General features: G+C 37.6%; 1 protein-coding gene and 1 pseudogene across 5 annotated transcripts in view; one reads left to right on the top strand and one right to left on the bottom strand.

Annotated features, from left to right (window-relative positions):
- Positions 1 to 25,260, bottom strand: part of Cyld (CYLD lysine 63 deubiquitinase) — a 55,892-nt gene that overhangs the window by 8,969 nt on the left and 21,663 nt on the right. For 4 of the 5 annotated variants that reach the window (XM_055620773.1, XM_055620775.1, XM_055620777.1 and 1 more), the window contains exons 5-12: positions 23,288 to 23,386; positions 19,144 to 19,257; positions 12,086 to 12,465; positions 11,049 to 11,214; positions 9,638 to 9,779; positions 8,392 to 8,514; positions 6,498 to 6,589; positions 5,541 to 5,607 (exon numbers count right to left, since the gene is read on the bottom strand). In XM_055620773.1, the coding sequence (XP_055476748.1) occupies positions 5,541 to 5,607; positions 6,498 to 6,589; positions 8,392 to 8,514; positions 9,638 to 9,779; positions 11,049 to 11,214; positions 12,086 to 12,465; positions 19,144 to 19,257; positions 23,288 to 23,386 (1,183 nt within the window). The remainder of the gene's footprint in view (positions 1 to 5,540; positions 5,608 to 6,497; positions 6,590 to 8,391; positions 8,515 to 9,637; positions 9,780 to 11,048; positions 11,215 to 12,085; positions 12,466 to 19,143; positions 19,258 to 23,287; positions 23,387 to 25,260) is intronic. The other variant, XM_055620778.1, reaches the window with a different exon arrangement.
- On the top strand, positions 12,883 to 14,114 carry LOC129686749 (nucleophosmin-like; annotated as a pseudogene).

The following is a 25,260-nucleotide window of genomic DNA, read 5'->3' as shown; positions in this document are numbered from 1 at the left end:
TTTCTGCCTTATTCATAAATTATTCACAAGTTCTCTTTGTGATCACAAGAAAAATGTAGAATGATATCCCAAAGAAATACTATGTAAACAATAATCAGTTGGATTTCTCCCTCCAAATCTAGAAAGAAGCAAGCTGCTTTTTGTAGTGAGAGTTTTTTGTTTCTTTAAAGATCCAGTTATTAGTTATGTGAATGTTTATTTCAATCGCAGGTGTGGGATATGGTGCTCCTTCAGTTTGTCCACAGCCATTAACTGTGGTTTGTCCTGTGCTCTAGAGGGGCATGGGTTTTTGCCAGCTGTAGACAATTTAATTCTGGGGACTCTAGAGAAGGTATAAATGGGAGAGCCCTGAGAGGGACTGAGGAGGCTGTTGTTCCCCCTGCAGCTCCTGGTTGCTGTTGTTACAGTTTGATGGAAAAAATAAATAAATAATCTCACTGCTAGAGTTTTAGAAGTCTGAAAACCTACAGAATCACAACAAAGTTGTGAAACTGTACCAAACCATGCTAGTTGGGTTGTACTCTCCACTAGGGACAACCTAAGAGTACAAGAATACAAACTTAGTAATTTTTTAATGGACATCTACATTTTACAAATATTAATATGGGAACACTTGTGAATTGGCATGGTCTGGATCTGTCTTTGTGGTGGAGACCATAATAGGTGGGTCCTGAAGTCCTGTACTCATTCATCTAAGAACACCCAAATCCTGCAACTCCATGGTGAGCATGTGGGGTTTGTGATGTTATCACCAGTGCTACAAGGAGCTTGGAGAGCCCTGCCTTATGTTCATATTACTAATGTCAGTCTTGCTTTGGTCTGACCTTTTCTTGCTCTACCCCAACTCCTACCTTTGGAAATGAGAAACTTCCCCTATACCACTGTAAGTTGGAAGAATAAAACTTGTTTACTGATTTTTCAGGGGCTCATAGTTAAAAAGACTCTACATTTAAACACTGTTTGAACAGTATTGAAATAGCTAAAGATGAAGACTCTGACCTTCAAATGAATGTATTCTGTATTAAAGGTAGTCAAGAGCCTACAGGGACGAGAAGAAGAAAGTAATAGCATTAAAATTGTAACTTGGGGATTGAGAAAGAGCTCAGCCATTAAAACAAACAAACAAAGGCTCACAACCAAAAGCGGTAGGAGATGTCTCAGCACTTCTGACAGCACACTGCTCTTACAGAGGATCATAGCTAAGTTCCCAAAGCCCACAACAGGTGTTTCTGACTGCCTGCAACTCCTGCTTCAGGTGATATGACATCTTCTTACCTCTGTGGGCACTGCACTCACATACACAATTAAAAAATAAAAGCAAAATTATTTTTTAAATAGTATGTTTGGGTATCAGGTTGAGTGGACTTGTGATGCTCATGCTGTCAACTTAACAAGACCTAAAATAACCTGTAAGATAAACCTCTGAGCATGCCTGTAAAGTTTCCAGTTGGACTGAGGTGAGAAGACCCTCCCTAAATGTGGGCAGCACTATTTCATTAGCTTGGGCCCCAGACTGGATAAAAAGGAGAAAGTGATCTGAGCGGCAGCACTCATCTCCACCTGCTTCCTGATTGCAGATGCAGCATGACCCCGGCTACCTCATGCTCCCTGCACTGTCACCTCACCATGGACTACACTCTGGAACTCAGAGCCAGAAGCCCCTCCTTCCTTAAAAAGAGGAAGGGACAAGGAAGGAGATAAAGGAAATGAAAGGGAAAAGAAATAGAAAAGAAAAAGGAAATCTAGACCATGCTTCAGACACAGTGTGAAAATTCCCCAAATTTGCTTCTTAATTATTAATGTCATTTACCTCTTTGCCTGCCTCCAATCACCATCTTTTCTCATTAAATGACTTAATTTTCAATTTATTATCATTAATGCCGCATATGTAATCATCACTGCTCTTTAAATTGTAAAGTTCAACTTACCTAATTTTACCAATTTCTTCACTCTTCCTTCTTACTCCTTTTGTCTAAGTTCTGTCAGTCTTACCTTTCAAGTGTATCTTGTAACATGTTTCTTCTGAGTGATAATTTAGTCCTAGTTCTTTGGGAGTTCTATACATTCTTTTCTTAGAATTAAGTATCAAAATTCTCAAATGTTCATATAACTTGCCTCTGTATGTCTAGCATCACCTTCAGGAACTTAGTTACCATCTACTTTCTATGTACCAACCCCTTTCTGGTTTTCCAACCCACACCTGTCTTCTACTTGGGGTGCTTTCTCAGCTCCATCTTTAGTACACAAATCCCTCCCGTGTCCACTGCCTCAAGTGATCTCCTCCCCACCCACACACACACTCACTACTTTTACATTCTACTTTGTACGCTTATTTGATCTTGTTACTCAAATCTACTTTTATCCTCCACTAGTCTTAGTCTTTCTTGTGTCTATTTTGGACTGTATTTATTTCTCCTTATAAGGGTACTCAACTTCCTATTGGCTCAGTCAGCTGACCTTCCTCATAAAGAGAAAAATGGCACTTGGGGGGACAAAAAGAACTCAAAATATCATCTTACATTCTTTAGGAAGTAGTTGGTAGGGATATGAGCAGGTTGCTTGGAAGCTGGGGGCGGGGGGTGTATTCCTTAAGCCTAAAGAACTGCCCAGATGCCTTTCCCAACTCCAGAAAGGCCTTCACACTCTGAACAGTGCCTGACTCTGCCTTACTTCTGAGAATTACTGCAGTATCCAACTTATATTAACCCTGAGAAGTCCCTGATTTCCTTTAGATATAGCTAGACTAAGAGTAAAAAATTAAAAACAACTATTTTAAGCATCCTCAGTTTATTTCATTAAAAGGTAAAAAAAAAAAAAACAAACAAAACAGGTTATTCCTCTCTGAAGTCCTTCCCTTTCTCAATTCCTTCTCATTTTTTCTTAATAAATTTATGTTTGTTCTGCTTTTTTTTAAAGTTTTTTTTTTTTTAAGAGAGTCTGGGTATGGTGGCACATGCCTTTAATGCCAGCATTCAGGAGGCAGAAGCAGGTGGATCACTGTGAGTTTGAGACCAGCCTGGTCTACATACCATGTTACAGGCTAGACAGGAAAATATTCTAAGTTCCCACCTCAGGGCAAAACAAATAAAACATTTTAAAGATGAAAAATAAAACTGACCTTTTCTTCTAGAACTACCTGCCAGATGTTCTATACCATTTTTTTTCTTTCAATACCACTGAGCTTTCTATTTAAGTCTATTGATAAATCCTTCTAATTATATTCTATTTTAATGTCTTGTTTTGCCTACAGAAACTATAATGTCCCCCCCTTTAAATAAAAGAACCCTATACCTGTGGTAGTCAGGATAGCTGGCCCCACCTCTCACTGGCTACAGCACTCAAGAGAACTAACTCTGTACCTTACGTGGGCAGCACAGTTGACCCTCTTAGAGGGGGGCACAAGTGAGCCAGCCTAAGGGCAAGAGCATGGGAGAGCTGTCCCTGCCACTCATCTGCTGTGGGATGGCAAGGGTGCGGGGGCGATGGCCTCCCCTGCTGCTGGTCACCTGTAGTGGTCAGGAGAGCTGATCCCAAGGGCATGAGATGGGGGAAGAGTTAGCCCTGTCTCCTCACTGGCTGTGGCACTGAGAGCTGACCCTGCCTCTTCCTGCTCTCATGCCCTTGGAGCCAGTTCACCCATGCCTTCATCATCAGGGCAAGCTCCACTGTGTTGCCCAGGGGAGGTACAAGGCTCGGTCTCCCAGTGCCTAGCTCAAACAGTGCTGGAGACTGCCCAGTGGTATGGATAAGGGAGAGCAGGTACCATCCACGATCAGATCCAGGACTCTGAGTTGGCCTGCCCCAAAATCTTATCATCTGTGAATGATTGGGATGAGTGAATGTGCCAGCCCTGCTGATCCAAAGCTGCAGGGTATCCCTGACACAGGGCAACAACTGGATAACAGGGAGTCCTGGTGAGGATCCAATACTGATGGTGTCACAGAAACCAGTGACTATAAGCCAGACCAGTGACTCATTGCAATGAACATATGCAAGTAAAGATGTATGAACAGAGGGATATAATGTAGTGTTCTGTGACATACTATAGCTTCCACAATGAGATGTTTTGTATGCTTTGTTTTGGGTTTTTGTTTGTTTTGTGGTTTTATTTGGGGGGGGGGGTTTACAAGGGCAAAGGGTGTGTACAGAAGAAAGGCAGATGAGTGGGACATGGGTACATGATGTATAAAAAGCTTAAAAAAAAAAAAAGAACTCCAGTATTTTTACCTACTTCATTTTGTAGAAAACTCTAAAATCATTTTAAGTTTCAATAAAAGTGGTTAAGATGCTGTTAATATGAAAATTATTTTGCAAGAAACTAACATCTTTATTTAATCTTTCTCACTAACTAATCAAATCCTCCTTTTATTTCGGTGTAAATCTTTTTTTAAAATCTACTTTTAAAAACTTGATTGCTGCTTATTTTTCTTTCCTGAAACATAAAATATTCCGTTTTCTATATGTTTGAAGAAATACAAAAATGTTACTGACTTTTCCATGATTACTTTTGACATGGCTAATTCTTTTGTTAATCCTTTATAGCTATTTCTCTACAATTTTCTACGTACATGAAAAGCTATCATCAACTTTGAGTTGCTAATGAGTATAGACACCCTATCTTCTGCATCATGTCATTTCATCTGTTAGGAATTCCCAAACAGAACCAAACTTAAACTGTGGTACAGTTGTCCTTGTTCCCACAAATCAGTCTAACATTGGCTCAAATTGTATCACTTAGACACAGAGGTGAGAGATCAGGAACTCATTAAGGAAGTAGGACATTTCTAAGATTTTTAACAGAAAACCAACTGATTGAAATTGAGAGGGATCTACCACTAAGACTGTGACCTCTCAAATAACCTGGGAAACTTGAGATGTTTAGAATATCTCACTAAGAAGTGTACCACAGTAAACTCTGGTATTCCTTCAACATGGAGAGAAGGAAGAGATCAAGTTACTAAACTGAGAACTAGAGAGCTAATTTAAAGCTGAGTTCTGTAAGTGATGGGAAGTCAAAAACAATGTTCTCAGATTTTTTTTTTAAATTCAGTTAGAATAAGATTCTCTTTAAAAGTTCATTAACTGGCTGGGCACGATGGCATGTACCTATAATCCCAGCACTCAGGGAGGCAGAGGCAAAGGCAGGTGGATCGCTGTGGGTTTGAGGTCAGCCTGGTCTACAAAGTGTGAACAGGACAGCCAAGGCTACGTAGAGAAACCCTCTCTTGAAAACAAAAACAAACAAAACAAAAAAAAGTTAATTAACTGAACTTCCAAAAATACTCATGTTCAATTTCCTAAGTAAATAAATGTGGGCAAATTTGTCACTAGAGCTAATTAACTTGTAAAGCACAAGGTGAATATGTCCTTTTAAGTGTAGCTTATGGAAAAGACAACAGCTAGCAAGACCCACATCTGTTCTTGCAATGTTAGCTAAGCCCAGATAACACTGATGAAGTATCAGTAAGGACTTCATTCCTAGGGTGATGGAAGAGGGAAAGGTCTGCTTCCCCAGTGTTTCTAGACACCTTGAGATTTACCTTATTTTTAACAATGGTTCAACCCTTAAAATATCATGAAACAGGATATTTAGAAATTCTTCAGGATCTAGGAGAAAATTAAAAAAAAAATTAAGTAAATCACAGGCAAATTTAAAAGCCATTCTATTCTTTATGACAGACATATTTCTACATTGAACTTAATTTCATTCCTTTAATATTATTTCAATTAAAAGTTTAGCTTTTTTCAGTTTCCTAGAAAGGGAAACTTTTACTTAAATGTTATAATAAAATATTACTTTTTCATTTTGTTGTCATGTTGCCCCATTTAATAAAATATACTCATTCACACAAAGTGAAATCAGTTGTATGTCTTTTGGAGGGTTTCAGTAGAATAATATCTGAAATATGTCCTATTTTTCCTTCTATTCAAGTAATTATCCTGTGTGTAACTGTCATAGTTATGTATTTAGTACACTGTTAACAAACTCAGAGTCAGAAGTTGAATCTGAATAAATTCTCAGTTGTGAGTAGATGGAAGTGCTATCCAGCTGTTCCACGGCTCCTTTCAACAAGGAGCCTGAGTGGGAAACTGAATGTCTCAGGACACCCTTCACCACAGGAGGAGAATCAACTCCAAACACCATTGCCGGTGACAGGGACTTTACTTAGCTATCTACTGCAGAGCCAGCCAGCTTCTTAGAGTTCTTTACTTCACATCACATTCACTTCAAAGAGAATCATTTACAAAATCAGGAGAAATCTGCACGTCATATAGAAAAGATTTTTTTTTCATTTAGTTTTGCAGTGCTGGAAATCAAACCCAGGGTCTTGCATACTCTGCCACTGAGTTACATATCCCTAGACTTCTCAAATAATTCTAACTTAAGATTAACCCTCTAAACTAACCAGGCATATTTCAAGAAATAACTCAGCATGCTGTTTACTAGCATTCTCTCAAGTTATTTTCAATGCATATACTATGAATTAAAGGGTCACCTTTTTCTTCAGAGGTAAATCCTGACGCAGCCTCAACTTTTTCAAGTATCTTCCTCAGTTTCATAATCTTTGTGGCACACACATATCCATATCTATGTCAATAAAAATGGATTAACTGACACTGGCACTGGGAATTCTGACACATCTTAATAATCAAATACTTTTCTGTATAATTCTAACATGTGAAACAAATCAATAGACAAGGCAGTTATTTTTAAGAATACAATTATAGGCTTCTTACTAAACTTTGAAAAGTGAAAGACTGAGAAGCAGAATTGTTCTCAGATACTATTAAACACCTGAAAAAAAAAATACTACCACGAACTAAGTATTTTAAAAGTCTTGGTGAATGGCTTTGAAATAATATTTGCTTACTACATTAAAATGCTTGTTTATAAGATGGAATATTCAAATTTTAGGAAGTCCCTTTAATATGCAGGAAAAGAGACATGGAAAAGGAAATTGATAAGATATTGAAAATCTAAAGTCTGTAATCAGACCAGTCAAAATAATTATGATATTGTCTTTAACTATAAAGGACCACGGGCTTAAGGAGGCAAGTCAGAGCCAGCTAATAACTAACTGCATTCCTGCTTTTTAGAGTGACTATTCACTCATTAGCTCTTTGCAATCAGCATACACTAAACTACCACTTATATAATAATATAATGTGTTGGCCACTGGGAATACAAAATGAGAAGGTTAAAAGAACAAACCAACAAACAAACCAACAACAACAACAAAACTAGGGTCTCTGCTTTTGGGAAGCTTCAATAAAGCAACACCCCTGTCCAAACACCAGATATAAAGTTTGCAGACACCAGAAGTAGATCTCATATTTCTGAGCTCAAGTGATTTTGCTTTTGCCTCTTGAGCTATGACGTGCTGAGATTACAGGGGTATACCACCATGTCTGGCAAGATACATCTTGATCTCACGGGCCATTGACAAGTTTCTTAGTGTAGAGTAGGTGACAAAGTATGATAACAACGATCTTGGGCTTGGACAATAGTATGCAAAGAATACTAAGTCTATTACTGAAGACTTACAGTGTCTTAAAAAGAAGGGAGTCTGTGATAATATACCTTGTAGTCGATTTGACCTGTATTGTTCTAGTGTCATTTATATAAGGAACAAAATCTGAATGTTTAAAATTTGCATAAGACAAAATAATGTGAAAATCAAAGCACATAATTATTTTAAAGGGTAACAGGATTATAGAATTTAAGGAAAACAAGTATCTAAATAGAGAAATTTATTCTTTTAATTTACTTTCTTAGTTATGTGCCACAGTGAGTCATTTGGAATATTACTTATATTTCCATATTTTGTTATTTTTAATATATTAAGTTCAATTTTCTTTTCATTGTTCAGAAAAGTGTATCACAAACTTTAAACTGATCATAATTGGACTTTAACTTGCATGATTTGTTCTCTGTGTTCCTGACCTAGTTGTTTCATGGTCATTGAATGACCTAACGCTTCATCACTTAAACACCTTGTGATGCTATCACACATCGCTGTCATGTACTGAAGTCTTCCCAGATGGTCTTCTGTACATTTACAACTCACCTTAGTAAAGGAGTATAGGAAGACCTAAATATACACTTTTAAACAAACAAAACACCATATTACTATAATATGCATCATCTGTTTCTAGTACAAAGTATTATTACTAACTTGTGGTATATGATACCAAATGGTTCACATCATTTCACAGAATGCACTATGTTATGTACACTGAAATAAAAACAGAAGCAAACTAAAGGTTTTAAAAAGCTATAATTTCATGAGAATTAATTTCTGTTCATTTTTTTTATTACTGAGCATAAATTAACTACACAAGAAAACAACAAACAGCATCAACTAAAGACAAAACATGTCTTCTACTTACATTCTCAGAGGATTAACTATCTCTGTTCTTAGTAGCTCTTGAGTCTCACTATAATATTCCACGTCATTTTTTTCTTTGGGTCTAAGTAACACAGTGTCCAGAGCAGAACTAAAAGCAAATAAGCTGCAAAATAAAAACAACATTTCCACTCATGATATAAACATATTGATATTTGAGAAATATTCTTAAAGGAGTCAAAAGAAGAAAGAAAACAAAGTGGAGGGAACCAACGGCATAAGAATATATGTATCACACAGTACAGGCCCTGTGTTCAGCCATTAGTGCCCAGAGACCCTGCAGGTACAGACCACAAACACCAGAATGCAGCACGTATATGAAGGGTAAAAACATGTCAAGGAATATTACTAAAGAAACTTGTTTGCAATAACCTAAGAAAGGCCTAAAATCAGTCATACACACAGACAACATGGGGGGGAAAGTTGGAGCCCACTAGTCAGGACAAATACATCTTGATATCATAAGACATGTACTTCCTTTAATAACTTGTAAATGACCAGCAGCAGAAACTTCCTGGCATCAAAGAAAATAACATTTGGCAAAAATATATATTTTATCAGAAATCTAAGGAATATTATAGCAGTGCTATAAGGTTTGTTCATTTAATCAAAAGTGTTCCAACAACAAAAAGGCCCACAGCCTTTACTCTGTTTACTTTAAAATTCTAACATCCACGCTAACTCCCTAGCTCTTGTGGCACAGAGCAGAGCTGGTAGAGCCACTTAGTTTAACTGGCATGGCAGTGTACAACCCTTAAAGCTATAGAGTCTCAGTTTGGTTCAATCTTCAGAGCTTAATGCTCCTTGTTGTATTAACTTGTTCCAATTTAGAGAAAACTACACAAAGAGGAACAGTGATTCCATGGGAAACAATTTTTAACATAAAGAATTTATGATCATCTCCACATATGAAAATGTATACAACATAAAATGCCAATAGTTTACTATTAGTTACTTGGCACATTGGAAGCAGATGCCCTCAGTGTATCTGCTCACAGGGATCACTGCTTTTATTCATTAGTCACTGCAGTGTTTTTCTATTAGTTTTTTGAATCTAGGATTAAGATGAAATTCTTTAGTTGCCAAGGACCAAATCTCATGATCTTTCCTAACTCCCAGTCAGTTTTTCTACTCAAAGGTACCTGGTACCTCCTTTCATATACACACATATATACCTGTCTCCCTTCCCCCACATAAAGCACTATCTACTGCAGAAAATATGAACTTACCAGAATAAAGTTGAGTCTAAATAACAAGAATTGTAATGGCCCTGGATGCCTTTCTTCTTTCCAATCATTATCTCTAAACCTTCCTTTTCCATTTTTGGTGGAGTATTTTCTTCTACTACTTCACTTAAGTAGCCTCCAAATGCTGAAAAGATAAAAAAAATAAAAATAAATCATTTAAACCATGAGAGCATACATTCATATACATGTGCATATGTATATATCATCATGTATAATATATTTTGGCATCCTGTGCAAATTTTTTCAACTTTCAGTTAATTGCTTTTTATCTGGGCTTCCTCATGGGGGCTTACAGAGACTGAGATATTAACATGCATCATCGTCTGGACCTAGGCCCCCTGCACATTTGTGGCCAATGGGTGGCTTTGTCTTCATATGTGGAGTCAGGCGAGTGGAGAGGGAGGCTGTTTCTAATATAGACTCTGCCTGCTTTTGGATCACTTCCCCTGGCAGTGCTGCCTTGCCTGCTCTCAGGGGATGAGGATATGCTCAGTCTTTATGTGACTTGATGTGCTGGAGAGGGCTGATACTAGGGGAGGGAGCTCCCCTTTTCTGGGGGGAAAGGGAGAGGGAAAGGGAAAAGAAGGGAAAAGGGTAAAGATACTGGGAAGAGAAGAGGGAGAAGGCACCCTTGGAATGAAAAGTAAATAAACTGAAATAATAAAAAAATAAATAAATAATGCTATTATTAATTTTCAACATTATTATTCACTTTCAACATTACTTCCTTCATATAGTTTAGAAAATTAAGTCAGTAAAACACCTGTCAAATAAATATTTTTGTTACTTGTCCAAAATGTTTCATTTTCAAGTGTGAAAAGAAAACGAAAATTTCCAAAGTACTCTTTAACATTAATACAAATGGCTTTCATATGGATGATTTCCCTATGTGCCCCTACTTGACTCTCACTATTGTTCAGAACTGGGAAAGGCCAGCATCAGCAAGCTGATGACAAGTAATGAGAAGAACTGTCCTCCATCTGTGAAGCTGACTGTGTCAGTCCCTAGACTGTATCAGATTTCTTCATAAGACATCCTAGGAGAACGAGGTACTTAAATAAGATGGTGAGGGGGTAGTTGATGCTAAAAGGGTCACATTTTCATTTCTACCACCTACACTGCCAAAAATTAAATGTCTATAATCACTAGAAGACAAGAAAAAAACAAACTACAACTTTCACTCTTTAGATCCGAAACACTTATCCTGACTAAGACTTTTTTAATGTATCTCCTCTTAGGACAACTTTCTTATGAACCAAGTAACAATCTTTACCAACTTAGAACCTGTTGTACATTGGCAAGCAAATCATTTAAACACTGTCACCCTCAGATACTGAAAAGCAACATGAAATAGTCACTCCAGATGGGTAAATAATTAAAAATATCCGAGTACCTAAAGAGTTACACCTTTCAATCTGATTGGAAACAGGCTGCAAGGACGCAAACCTAGAGTCAGGTCTGCAGCTCTTCAGTTTCACGAACAGCGCCTTCTTCAGGGCACAGGTGAAATAGCGTGTGCCCCTGAAAGTTCCATCTGTACAGCCTGCACATTCATCTTCCTGAAAAAGAAAGGCTTCAGTATGTGTTACACTGTACCTCGCAGAAGGAGCAGGAAGAACTATTGCATTTACACTTTTTTCTGAATTCCTTCTTCACATCTGTACTAACTAGAACAGCACCAAGGAAAGAAAACTAACTATGCTTTGGCTCTCAGCTAGTGGTTTAAGAAAATAATTCTTAGCCCACCAGGAAGTACTTGATCTATTTCCTTTCAAAATATGTACTTAGAACTTCCCTGTTTACTGACTTTCTCTGATCCATTTCAAAAGTATTAAGACCAAGAGGCAGGAGGAGACAGAGTAATTTATCTAGTTCCTCACCAGCAAGAACACAGTGAAAAACAAATTAAACAAAACCCACATTTAGGTAATAGCTAAATTTACTTAGGATCTCCATCCAGATTATGAAAAATCACACAACATGCTTCTCTACTCTTCACAGGGAAAACCTTTCCTTCTACCAAAAAACCTCCAAACATGACGACTAACTGTAAAGTCAATCACATCCCTGAACTGACTGTGATAGGAGGAGGCTGAGGAATAAAAAAAGCCGATAAATACTTTGTTTGCTGCATTATGTTTAATATAAGTAAGCTAAATATTCTAGCCTAAAAATCAATCTACTCCTTGACCACAGACAAACAAACATGAGGAGAAAGTGAGCCTGAAGCTTACAGAATGAAAAAGGGTGAAGCTAGGAAATATGGTAAAAAAATTTTCTCTACTATTGACTTTAAAAAATATTTATTTATATAAATATTATATACATGTACATATATATAATATTTCTCAAGAAATTGTCTAATAGTGGAAAACCTAGGCAAAACTTCATGCAAGAAAGAGTTGTAGATTTTAGACCAAATTCAATTACCAGTTCCAGTCCAGCTAGCACGTCACTGAGCCCTGGTGGCTGGCCAATCCAACGGATAACCCCATAGAACGGGGGGTTCTCTTTCACTTCAGCCAGTGAGCCCACCTCTAGACCGTGTGCATTACCAGAAGAGATGGGCAAGGGTAGACTCTCCTGGACAGGTGTGCTGTTCAGCTCCCCCATCACAGACTGTACTGACAGTGAGAGTGGACTATGAGCAATGGTGCCATTAGTATTGGGCATCTTTGTCAGGCTGAAGGGTAAAGAGTGAAATCTGTTTTCGCTGGATAAGGAGTTCATGGAAGGAGGTTGTGGTGGAGGTGATGAATGTCCAAAGTCTGGAGACATCTCTGTAAGTGACTTTGCAGGGTCTTCTGCAACTATGAAAAATTGTTCTTAATTAGAACATTGTTCAAGAACATTAAATATGTGTGCACATCTAAAAACAGTAAAAGGTCTTGTCTAACTTGACTCCTTTACAAGTCTGCTCACAAGCACCATAAACTTACTAGATATGAATAATGTTCTTGTTTCTCTTCTTTACCTCCAAACTTTTCTGTCTCACTAAGCTGGCACCCAACTGCTCAGCTCTGTCTAGTCAGTATCACAAGGGTTATATTCTTTGCCCATAAAATGATTAAGTTAGAAATCAGTATGAACAGATATAAAAAAAAAAAAAAAAAACTAAGTAGCAATGCTAAATGGATCAAAGGAAAAATAATATGTTTTTTAAAATAAAGAAAAGCCATGGTGTGATTCTATCCTGCATGTCTATTCTAAGGAACAGTAGGCACCTCATGGAAGATTTGATGGATATGGACATGAGCCCTCTTTGGCCTCAGAACTACCTTTTCAGTTGTGAACTAAAGTTTGACAAAGATTATCTTTTTAAAGTGGATAATGATGAAAATGAGCACCAGTCATCATTAAGAATAGCCAGTTTAGGAGCAGGGACAAAAAGATGAATCACACATTGTAGAAGCAGAAGCAATGAACTATGAAGGCAGTCCAATTAAAGCAACACTGAAAATGTCTGTACAAGCAGCAGTTTCATTTGGGGGCTTTGAAATAACACCACCTGTGGTCTTAAGGTTGAAGTGTGGTTTAGGGCCTGTGCACAATAGTGACTAATGTGCTGGTGACTGTAGAGGAAGATACAGAGTCAGAAGATGAGGAGAATGTAAAACTCTTAAGTATGTCTGGAAAGTGATCTTCCCGTGGAGGTGATAATAAGGTTCCACAGAAAAAAGAAAAACTTGATGAAGGTGATGAGGACAATGATGAAGATGAAGATGACAATGATAACTTTGATGAGGAGGAAACTGAAGAAAAAGTTCCAGTGAAGAAATTGTATGATATACCCCAGCCAAAATGCACAAAAATCAAGCCAAAATGGAAAAGACTTAACCAAGGACCACTCATGGGGATAACCTAGAACCCCTGCACAGATGTAGCCCATGGCAGTTCAGTGTCCAAGTGGTTCCATACTAATGGGAACAAGAACTGTCTCTGACTTGAACTGATTGGCCTGCTCTGTCACCAACCCCTGATGGGGGAGCAGCCTTACCAGGACACAGAGGAAGACAATGCAGCCACTCCTGACGAGACCTGATAGACTATGATCAGAAGGAAGGGGAGGAAGACCTCCCCTATCAGTGGACTAGGGGAGCGGCATGGGTGGAGGAAGGGGAGGGAGGGTGAGATTGGAAGAGGAAAAGGGAGGGAGCTACAGGGGGGGGGGGGTACAAAGTGAATAGATTGTAATTAATAAAAATTTAAAAATGTATTTCTCAAAAAAAAAAAAAACCCTACCAACACCAAGATTAAAGGGCCCAAGTCCTTAAAAAAACAGGGAGAAAAAAACCCTAAAACATTAAAAGATAATAAGAGAAAAATGCAAGCAGGTATAGAAAAAGGTAGTTCTCTTCTCAAAGTGGAAGCCACGTTCATTGATTATGTGAAGAATTGCTCCTAGAAGACTGACCAGGAGGCTATACAAGATCTCTGGCAGAAGAGGTAATCTCTTTAAGAAAATCATTTAAAATAGTTTGAAATATTCCATCTTACTTCATTTCTGTAATAGCTGATATCTGGCTGTCCTTTTTATAATGCAAAGTGAAAACTTTCCCTATTGTGTTTGATAAATGTTATCCAGGTTCAATTGCCAGAATATGATGTCTAAAATGCTGTTCACTTTTCAAGGATGGAACTCCACCGTGGGCTTGGTTTTAAGTATGTATGGAATCTTATGATAGGACATAGTAACAGTGGTGGTCAGATGTGGAAATGGTAGGGAGACAAATATACATGTGAAATAAACTCAGTAGTTTAATAAAAGTAAAAAAGAAAAAAGAAACCAAAGAATAAAGAACATTTGTGAAACATAGATAAGTAATGTTTATAAAAGAAAATTATTGACAGCTTATTTTAGAAAAAAACAAAAAGCTAGCTATTAATTAACTCAAATATTACTTGGTATACCAGAAAGACAAAACAGAGAACAAAGATTAATGAAAAAGGAAAAAAAAATAAAGAAGCTTAACCAAAGTAAACAGCAAGAAAACAAACTACAATAGAGCCAACTCTCAAAAGTTATTTCCTTGAGTGACTGGCAGGCACACACTGCTTCTCAGCAGGAGAAAATGATCTTTTTTATATTGCTGAGCTATTCAATGATACATTTGTTTAACATCAAAAGCTGGAAAGATGGCTCAGCATTTAAGAGTGCTTATGGCTCTGTTAGAGAACCTGGGTTTGATTCCTTGCACCCACATGGCAGCTTACAATTGTCTGTAACTCCAGTTCCAGGGAATCTGATTCCTTCCTTTAGCCTCTGGGGGCTCCTGCATGCATGAGGTGCACATAAACTCACACAAGTGCAAGCACATTTACACTAGCATGTACACACACATGTGCACATGCACACACACACATTAAATTTTGTTGTTTGGTTGGTTTTGCTTTTTGAAACAGGGTTTCTCTGTGTAGCCCTGGCTATCCTGATTCACTTTGTAGACCAGGCTGGCCTCTAACTCATAGAGATCTGCCTGCCTCTGCCTCTCTGAGTGTTGGGATTACAACAATGCACCACCAATCCCAGCTCACACATTTGTTTAAAAATTAAGCTGAGACTAACAATATAGTAGGGGCTTGTCGGGCATGTGTGAGGCCCTAAGTTCAGTTCCCAACATGACAAAGCAAAAACCAAACAACAAAAACAACCCAATAAACCAGAATCTTATCCACACTCTGTAAAAATCACTTCCAGGCAGCATATAAAACAATGTGACTGCTAACTATATATTATCTAGAATACAATATAAAAAAGTGCTCTTTATGACTTCAAGGAAGAGAGCAATTAGATGTAAGTATATGAACCTGTAAGGGAAAATGACAACTATCATCCGGTTAAAATTAAGAACGTGTTCATGAAAAGTGGTCGTAGCTGAGAGTAGTTTTGAGCTAAAGGAGAGAATGCTTGCAATACATTTTTCTCAGAAGATGAGAACTTCAACAGAAACAGAAAAAAGAAAACAGATGAAATATATGAAAAAGTAAGTCACAGAAAAATAAAAAAACCTCAAGTAACTAGTGAACAAGTGATGTGAAAACCCAAACCAATACAAGGTGTCATTTCAAAAGTTCTGGGTCTTATACACTACTCTCATCTTTAATCAAGAGACTCTTCCCTTTATAGTGAGCAGAGGTGAATATAGAGACTTTGCTACACTTAGAATGTATAACCGCTTGAGTGTTCAGCCTTAAAAGGACATTTATATAACCTCCTCTAAGGCTCAAGGAATACTGCAGAAGAGGAAGTGGAAAGAATGAAAGAGTTGGAAGATAGGAAAACAACATGTGATATTTTTTTTTTAAATTTTTGAAACAGGGTGCCTGTAGCCCAGGCTATCCTCTAAGTTCCTGTATAGTCAAGGATATCCTTGAACTCCAGCTCTCCCTGCCTCTATCTCCCAAATACTGAAATGATAAGTGTGTATCACCATATCCATTTTTTCATCTAAGTCTTTTAGGACCAATATTATTTCATAAAATTATTGAACAATACATCAGATTCTATTACATTAAGAAGTTATGAATATTCTAGTTGTGGTGGTTTGAATAAGAATAGCCCTCATAAGTTCATATATGTGAATGCTCAGTAACCACACAGTAGAACTGTTTGAGAAGAATTAGGAGGTGTGGCCTTACTGGAGTAGGTATGGCACTGTGGGTGGGCTTTGAGGTTTCAAAAGTCCATACCAGGCCCAGTCTCGTTTTTTCTGTGTGCTTTCTACAGATCAGATATAAAACTCTCAGCTACTGTTCCATGACTGACTATTTCCCACCATGATGATCATGGACTAACACTCAAAAACTGTAAGCAAGCCCCCAATTAAATGTTTTCTTTTGTAAGAGTTGCCTTAGTCATAGGGTCTCTTCACAGTAATAGAACAGTAACTAAGACACTAGTATAGTACAAAATGTATATTAATAAAAAGATGAAACTACAGCATAAATTGGAAGAAAGAGCATTGTCTGGTTTATGAAGGCCTCTATTTCCACTAGCTCCTTTTTCTTAGGAGTCAATCAGCACCTTGGAAAGCATCTCTGAAGCAGCTGGGAATGACTGGCATGATCAGTCAGGCTTCTTCAGTCATCCTGGATGGCTTCTGTGCCATCAGTATTTGGAGAGGCCAAAAGTTCTGTCAGGCACTCTCCAGCTGTGAAGCTAGAGGGGTGAGAAATGGTAGTAATCCACTAGGAGACAGGCCCTCCTGAAGGAACACCTTTTAGATACATGTCCTGCTATGTGGGCAAGAGTGAGTTCTCGAGGGAGGCAGGTCATGCTGCCTATGTTCACAAGAGCCCACTCAGTGCAGGAATCAGACGTAGAGAATATCCACTCAAGTCACTTTCCCTAGAAGTGTATATGTAACCTATGTTATGCAACTGCAGATTTTTACTGTGTGTTTTAGCCTATTACTGAATTCATGTGATAATTCATGTGATATTTACACAATATAAATTCATATTTTCATCTACTTTATCAAATCTACTGAATATCAAACACTGTAAAAGCACTACTTACAGAAAAGACAGGCAAGTAACCAAAACCACTTTAAGGATATTTAACCTAACCTAAAAGAGTGGGTGAGAACAGGGAAGGCTTCTGGATAAACTAAAAAGCTTTAGTTTAAGAGGTGAACAGTAGTCAGCCAGACCATTAAACTAGAGAAACTAAAAGGACTTCCAGGCAATTGACCATACACACAAATGAATAGACAGACAGACATACACACACATGTACACATCCACACACCCATACAAGGAAGAAACCCAAGCTTCTTGTCTTATGTCAATTACTTCACTCTATATCCTCAGCACACCCCAATTGAGCCTCTAATGAATTCTTCCCATGACAGAACTAAGGAAATCAATGATTGTAACAGAGTCAAATAAGCTCTATGGGGGCCTCACTTCATGTGTCCTGGTCTGAGAATTCAAGGATGCTGTCTCACTCAATGTACTCTTGACCCAATGGTCATTTCGTTTTCCAAAGCCCCACTGTCAGTTTTCCTTAGACTCCATTAACAACTCATCTTCCTTCCAGCCTAGTCACTGAGTCCTTCAACATTTCAATCCCTGACCCTCCTCCTCACTGTTAACAAAGAACTTTAATACTCTGATGTGAAGACAACCTACAAATTTATTTCTCTAGCTCTTACCTCTCTTCCATGCTCTAAACCTACACATCCAACCCTATTTAATTATTTACCTCTGGGTAGTTTCAAGGACCCCCTCACCACCTACCTCCTGCCATCTAAATACATGACTCAAAAAATCAGGGGTATGCCTTTCTTCCTCAACTTTTATATTGAATTTACCTGTAACTCCTTTCAATTCCCTGTAACAGAATGCCATTTCCAAAAGACAAACCTGGTTATGCCACTCTCTCCATTTTCTTTCAGAGAGAGTATAACTAGGCGACATGGGCCTGACCCTGCTGACTGTTCTCTTTCCTTCTCTGGATCTTTCTAGCCTACTAGGCTCCACTCTTCTTAGGGGACTTTATACTATTTCCATGGCCTAACTTATGATATTCCTCTCACTGAACCATTTCTTTGATGTCCTAGTTAGTTTTCTGTCAATTTGACACAGGGCAGAGTTATTTGGAAAGAGGGACCTTAGTTGAGAAAAGTATTCCATTAGATTGCCTGTGGGTAGTTCTGTAGGGCATTTTTGTGATTAATGATTAATATTAGAAGGTCCAGCCCACTGTGAGTGGGTGCCATCCCTGGGCAGGTACTCCCGAGTTGCATAAGAAAGCATGCTAAGCAAGCCATGAGGAACAAGCCAGGAAGCAGCATTCTTTCATGGCCTCTGCCTCTCCTCCTACCTCCAGGTTCCTGCCTTGAGTTCTCTTGGTGATGAAATGTTACCTGAAAGCATAAGATGAAATAAACCTTTTCTTCCCAAGTTGCTTTTGGTCAGTGCTTTCTCACAGCACTGAGACCTCGTAAACATGGACTGCCCTGTGACCTCTCCAGCACCCTCACAGAACCAAGTCCTGCACTGCACTCAGCAACACTACAATTCCACATATTTGTATCTGATGATGTTCTATCTTAACAAATTGACTACAACTTCAAACATGGTGAGAGCTAAATGTATTTTATTCTCTGTCATAGTAACCTGAGAATGTCTCACGTTTGCTGAACACATGAAGGAAATGAATGAATGTGAGGAAAATGATGTCTAAGAAACAAGGGAAGATAGAGTGTTAAAGGAAGTAAAATAGGTAAGCCTTTAAATGAGTCACTTCATTTCTAGAAACCTTTGATCCTAAGCATATAAATTATGTGATAAGAACTGACTAACACATTTCAAATACATCATCAACCCTAATAGCGAGTAGTTCAAACTACATTTAATATTCTAGTTCAGCAATATTAGCATATTAGCAATGATCTATTTACCGTTTCCAAAAATTCAAAAATATCGATAAAAAGCCATTAAGCCCAAGTATCATTATAAAGAGAAATAAAATTATAGATTACCTTCATCAATGTACCATGGATTTTTGGATTTCGATTGTTGTGAGTCAACAGATGACCCATTTAAGTTATAAAATAATTCAGATCTGTTTCTACTTCCAGGGTCTGAGGTAGAGCCTGTGGAACAAGAAAAGTTCCTTTTTTAAAAAAAGCCAATATAGTGTAAAAAATATTTTATAAATAAATTAATATGCATACAGTAAACCAGCTGCTCACACAACTAACAGACACATACAAACAATGCACTATCTTCAGCTTTTAAATTTTGTTAATTGGTCAATACAGAAGAGAACAGGAGAAAGTTAAAACCTGCTCACTTTTTTATATTAAAGCTCTAAAAAATCATTCCTCAAGCAATGGTAGCCCAGATCTTTGATCCCAGGACTCAGGAGGCAGAGACAAAAGGATCTGAGTTCAAGCCAGCCTGGTCTACAGAGCAAGTTTCAGGACACCCAGAACTACACGGAGAAACCCTGATGAAACAAAGGAAGGGAAGGAGGTAAGGAGAGAAGGAAGGAAGGAAGAAAGGGAGACAAATGGACTCATTCTATGTAATCTTTCTCAATATCAAAATCATCTCCTCTAGTTTCAGTTGGTGAAACTACTGACTCACAAATTTAACCTATTACAGTCATACCATATAAGTGATTCTTAACCTTCCTAATGCTGTAACCTTTTAATACAGTTCCTCATGTTGTAGTAAACCCCAACCATAAAATTATTGCTACTTCATAACTGTAATTTTGCTACTATTATGAATCTAATGTAAATATCTGTGTTTTCCAATGGTCTGAAGCAACCCCCGTGAAAGCATCGTTTGACCCCCCAAAGGGACTACAACCCATGGGGTAAGAACTGCTGCCATATAAAGACATTTCAGTAAACAAAAGAACAAACATGTGCCAGGCGCTATGGCGCACTCCTGTAATCCCAGCACTCAGGGAGGCAGAGGCAGGTAGATGGCTTTGAGTTCAAGGCCAGCCTGGTCTACAAAGTGTGTCTAGAACAACCAAGGATACACAGAGAAATCCTGTCTCAAAAAAAAAAAAAAAAAAAAAACCAGCAATGTTACAGAGCTAGATATACACGAAGTTCTATCACCAAGTTTTATGTCAGTGGTCACAGAAAACTCATGATTATAATTTCCTTTTGGTAATCTTCAAATGCTATATATAAACTGATGAACAAATTAAATTATTTTTCAGGTTTAGGCTCAGTATGTGGCTTAGTAGTAGAGTCCTGGTTTAGTTTGTGAAAGATGGTAGATTTGATTCCAGAACCCAAAAAAAAAAAAAAAACAAAACAGTAACTTCAGTGTCTGAGTGGTGAAGTACTTGTCTAGCCAAGTATAAGGTTCTGTTGACTTTAATCCCCAACACTACAAAAGAAATAATAACTTAAAATTTATTTTAGATTTACTATTTAAACATCTTAGAATTTTATTAAGAAATTTTCTTGCTTCTTAGAGTGTCAAGGGAAGGACCCTTGAGGAACCTCTAGGGCAGCAAACCCTGCACCCTGGGTGAGGATGTGGTGGATTACCCAGCCTGCGTCCACTGACGGCTCTGGCTGTGATGCCCACGACCCAGGTGAAAGGTGGCAACTCCCTCCCCCCACCCCATGCTCATCTCAAGAAGTTCAACTGTGAGAAGCCAGACAAGTTTGAGTCTGGTATCTCAGACATTGCTTGAGTTGGAGATCTAAGGCGTAGCCACAAGAACTCAACATCACCATAGCCAAGAAAATTGAAGTTGGTGATCTGAAAGCTATATTTTTACTATACTGGTTCCTTAGCTGAAATCTTTCCAGAAAATCCAAGTCTGGCTGGTTTGTGAACTGGAGAAAAAGCTCAGTGGGAAGCATATCTAATCTTCACTGCTCAGAGGAGGAGTCTGCCCAAGCCAACTCAGAAAAGCTGAACAAAAAATGAGCAAAAGCGTCCAGAAGTAGCTAGCCCCCTGACAACAGTGCACGAAACCATCCTTGAGGGCATGATCCTCCCAAGTGAGACTGTGGGTAAAAGGACCATGCGGACCTGGCTGGCAGCCAGTTCATAAAGGTTCATTTAGACAAAGGACAGCAGAGCAATGTAGAGCACATGGCCGAACTTTTTTGGGTGTATGTAAAAAGCCCACAAGCAAGGACATTGATTTTGAATTCCAAGCATTTCAATTATGAAGAAAATGACTGAATAAAGTATCTTTCATAGTAAAAGAAACTAAATATTTAAAAATAAATTAATATTTTTAAAAATAAATAAAATTTCTCACTTTCTTCTGTCTGAAAAAAATGAAGCACCATATTTATCACACTTTAGATTTATTATAGGACAAATTATACTAAAGATTAATTATGTGATGTGTCTTTTGTTTTTTGATTGTTTGTTTTGTCAAGACAGAGTTTCTTTGTATAACCATCCTGGCTGTCCTGAACCTCGATTTGTAGAACAGGCTGGCCTCCAACTCACAGAGATCTGCCTACCTCTGCCTCCCAAGTGGTGGAATTAAAGGCGTGCACCACCACTGCTCAGCCAATTATGTGAGTCTAATAGCTAGATGTAAAACAAGCTGAATTCCAAAACACTCAGTAAAAATGTCTCTTCCATAGTCTTCCCCATGTTGCATGTAGAGATCACACAACTCTTTTCTGTTAGCGTCTACACACCTCAAAGATTTGTAACAGTGCAAAAACTACAGTCATGAAGTAGCAACGGCATAATTTTATGGTTGGGGTCACCACAACATAAAGAATTGTATTAAAGGGTCAAAGCATTAGGCTGAGAGCACTGGTTTATAGGGTGACAGTTAAATCAGAAGAAAATATACCTGTATCACAAGCAAGTGCAGATACTTCCCTGCCACAATATTAGCCACAAAGACACACCTCATTGCTGATTACTAGGAGTTCCTCAACCCATACTGAAAGCCAATTGTTTTTTAATTTAAAGTAAAAAGTTCTGCACTTCATAGCTTAAGTCGTACTTCATATGGTACACACTAGCTAGCTACTCAGAAAGCTAAGACAGGAGGATCATCACCAGAGTCCACAAGTATAAAGTAAGCATAGGAAACTTATCAAGACCCTCATCCCCAAACAAGGATTCAATAGCTATTTTATATTTGAGGGTAGTGATCTTGTTGAATCTTTTCTGTGTGTGTGTATGACATGTAGGGGTATGTGCATGTATGTATGTATGTGTGTGTGTGTGTGTGTGTGTGTGTGTGTGTGTGTGTGTGTGTTAGTCCTCAAGAGCCATCATCTTGTTTTTTTTGTTTCTTTTGAAGAGGGCCTCCACTGACCTGAAATTTGCCAATTAAAATAGGAAGGTTGGTTGGTAGTAGTAACAGCTAGCAAATCTCAGGAATCTCCATGTTTCTATGTCCCCAGTGTCAGGTCCAAAGGAAACTTCATTTCTCCAACCCCCCAAAAGCAGTCCTGCACTATATGAGAATTTCTCGTGGTTAGTTAAAAGCCTGCACTCCGCAGGAACTTGTGAAGCTGGTTCCAATCTCTACCAAAAGGAGCAATTTCCTAATCAATGGCAGAAGGGATAAATGGCTATCTGTAGTGCCTATTAGCATACTAAAGTACATGCTGGCCTCTAGACTCCTTCAGTATCACAAGTACCTGTTAAACAGAGCTCATGCTAACATCCTAGTTCTTCTCACTTCCTCCTCTATCCTAATTCCCTCCAGCTCATGCACTTCCCTATTCCCAGCAAGCCATTTGTCCTCTATATAAAGGCAAGGTTTTTCTCCCTGTCCCCACTACTCACTTCTCTTGCAGATAGCCCTGGTCATGTCCAGTCTGTTTCCTTTTCTCTGTGCTCCGGACTCTTTTTCAGATGCCTCCCTCTGGATGTTCTCTCTTATTCACAATAAAAACTTCCCCCCACAACTCATGGGGTGGCCATTTTGTTGGTTTCTTTACTGTATTCTCATAATCATGTACATAAAATTTTAGTTTATATAAAATGTTTGAATAAATTATATATATCCATGTGTGTGTGTATATATATATATATATATACACACACACACACACACACATGGATATATATAATATCCATACATACATAATACCATATAGCTTATTTAACATCTGGAAAAATCAGATATCATGTAAACTATCAAGAATGGCTCCATACCTGTAACCTTTGGTTTATTATGACTAGATGAACTTTTGTCACCAACACCTCTTGACATAAAGGCAAGTTTAGGAGGCCTCCTTTCCTGTGTCATGCTATCTGAAACAGTAAATATACTTTTTAAATATAAACATAATTCATATGGAAGAGAAATAGTTTAATAATCAATGACAACAGCATAAACAAAACAAAGATATCCTTTCCAACAAAAAAAGCTCAATCTTTATAATTATACAGATTCTCTTTAAAGACTCAAAAGCACTGAAAAGTAATTTCTCAGGAAAAAAAAATCAACACTGTAGTTAAAAACATAATTTCTACAAGAAAATAAACTCCTAAATTCATCCAAATGCCTTAACTTTTGAAAAGTTAGTCAGATGTAGTCAATTTTGTTTGATGTTTTTAAAAGCTATAAAGAAAACCTTATTCACAATTTTTGTTGCATTTTCCAAGTCAGCATGCCCAGCACAACCCTACATAGTACAAAGTGTTCTGCACTCAAGAATTTATGAAAGGTGCTGATATAAAGAAAGACAATTTATTTACTACAAAAACTAGAATTTTTACATGGCAGTGCGCCCGGAGACTCTCTAAATGATGTCATATACTAAACTCATTTGATAAAACTTCTTGTGCTCTCTAGCGAGTATCTCAGATTAATGTATTTCACAGACACAGCATGATGACAGCCTGGGTAGGAGACAGGTCAGGGTCAGGAATGCACTCAGTAAATAATAAATATGCTTCCACTTTTAAACACGCACACATTCAGATTAACAGATGTGTATACAAGCACATGTAAAAAAAGAAAGACACAGAAAATTACACACAGATTAATAATGTAGAAAGCCAGAGATATACAACAGTATTTTTTTTTTCTTTGAAGAAAGCACTCTAAGTTTCACTTCGAAGTAAGATACAAAAAAATCTGGCAAACTTTTTTTAGATTCAAAAATATTTCTAAACCTTAAAGCCTGGTCACATTTATACAACACTCAAACACTGATCAAATAAACATGAAAGAGCCAAGGGAAGTTCAACAGCACATCCATGAAGTGCAACACAATGCTGAGGAGCCATACCTGATAACGCTGTTAGCAGAACAAACAGTAGCACCCACAGTGGGATTTTGAGATCAGAAAGAAAAGATAGGAAAATTTTTATATTTTAAACACAGAAAAGGCCATATAAAATTTAAATGGGAGTCATATTGAATTAATTATATATAAATAATGCTTTACATCTTTTTTCCATGGTTGGAAGAGAAAGGAAATATATATTAAACTATATATTTTAAACGTCTCAAAATATAATCAAATGAAATACTAGGATATCATTTCAATTAAAAAATTGTACTAACCATAATTTTAACAAATGATATAATAAAAGAAATACTAAAAATGCTTTTGTAGCATTATATTTAGATATCGATAAACAGTATCTATGACAGTTTTTGTAGGAAAAATAACTCTCTGTCATTGGAGAAAGGTTCCAAATTATAGCATATAAGGTGACTAAAAGAATTACTGCCCACTGTCAATTGTAACCAAGAGTGTGCAACTCCATCTGAAAAAAAAAGATGTTTATTAATCCAAAACAGTTTATAATCCAAAATCACTTGGATCGTAAAGAAAATGAGACTTAATGGCTTAATTTTGAAGAATAGGTAAATATGATCTGGTAAACAGGGTGAGGAACAAATTTAAAGGACAATTTTGTAAGACTGAAATTATCATGATTAAAGATATTCAAGGAAATAATAATTCCACCCAACAGCCCACCAAAATGCACATAGTAACCCTATTCATAATAACTATAGGCTGGAACCAATCTATTCTATAGAACAGATAAACTGATTGAGGCATATAAAATTGTGGTCTGGAGATACAGGTCTGTGGTAGAGCACTTGCCAGCATATTCAAAGCCCTGGGTTCAACCCCTGCACTACAAGAAAACAAAACACTTCTAAGGAA

Source organism: Psammomys obesus, unplaced genomic scaffold (genome assembly GCF_907164565.1).
Source record: "Psammomys obesus unplaced genomic scaffold, mPsaObe1.curated_primary_1811, whole genome shotgun sequence".
Lineage (NCBI taxonomy): Eukaryota > Metazoa > Chordata > Mammalia > Rodentia > Muridae > Psammomys > Psammomys obesus.
This window is presented reverse-complemented; position numbering and strand designations above follow the sequence as displayed.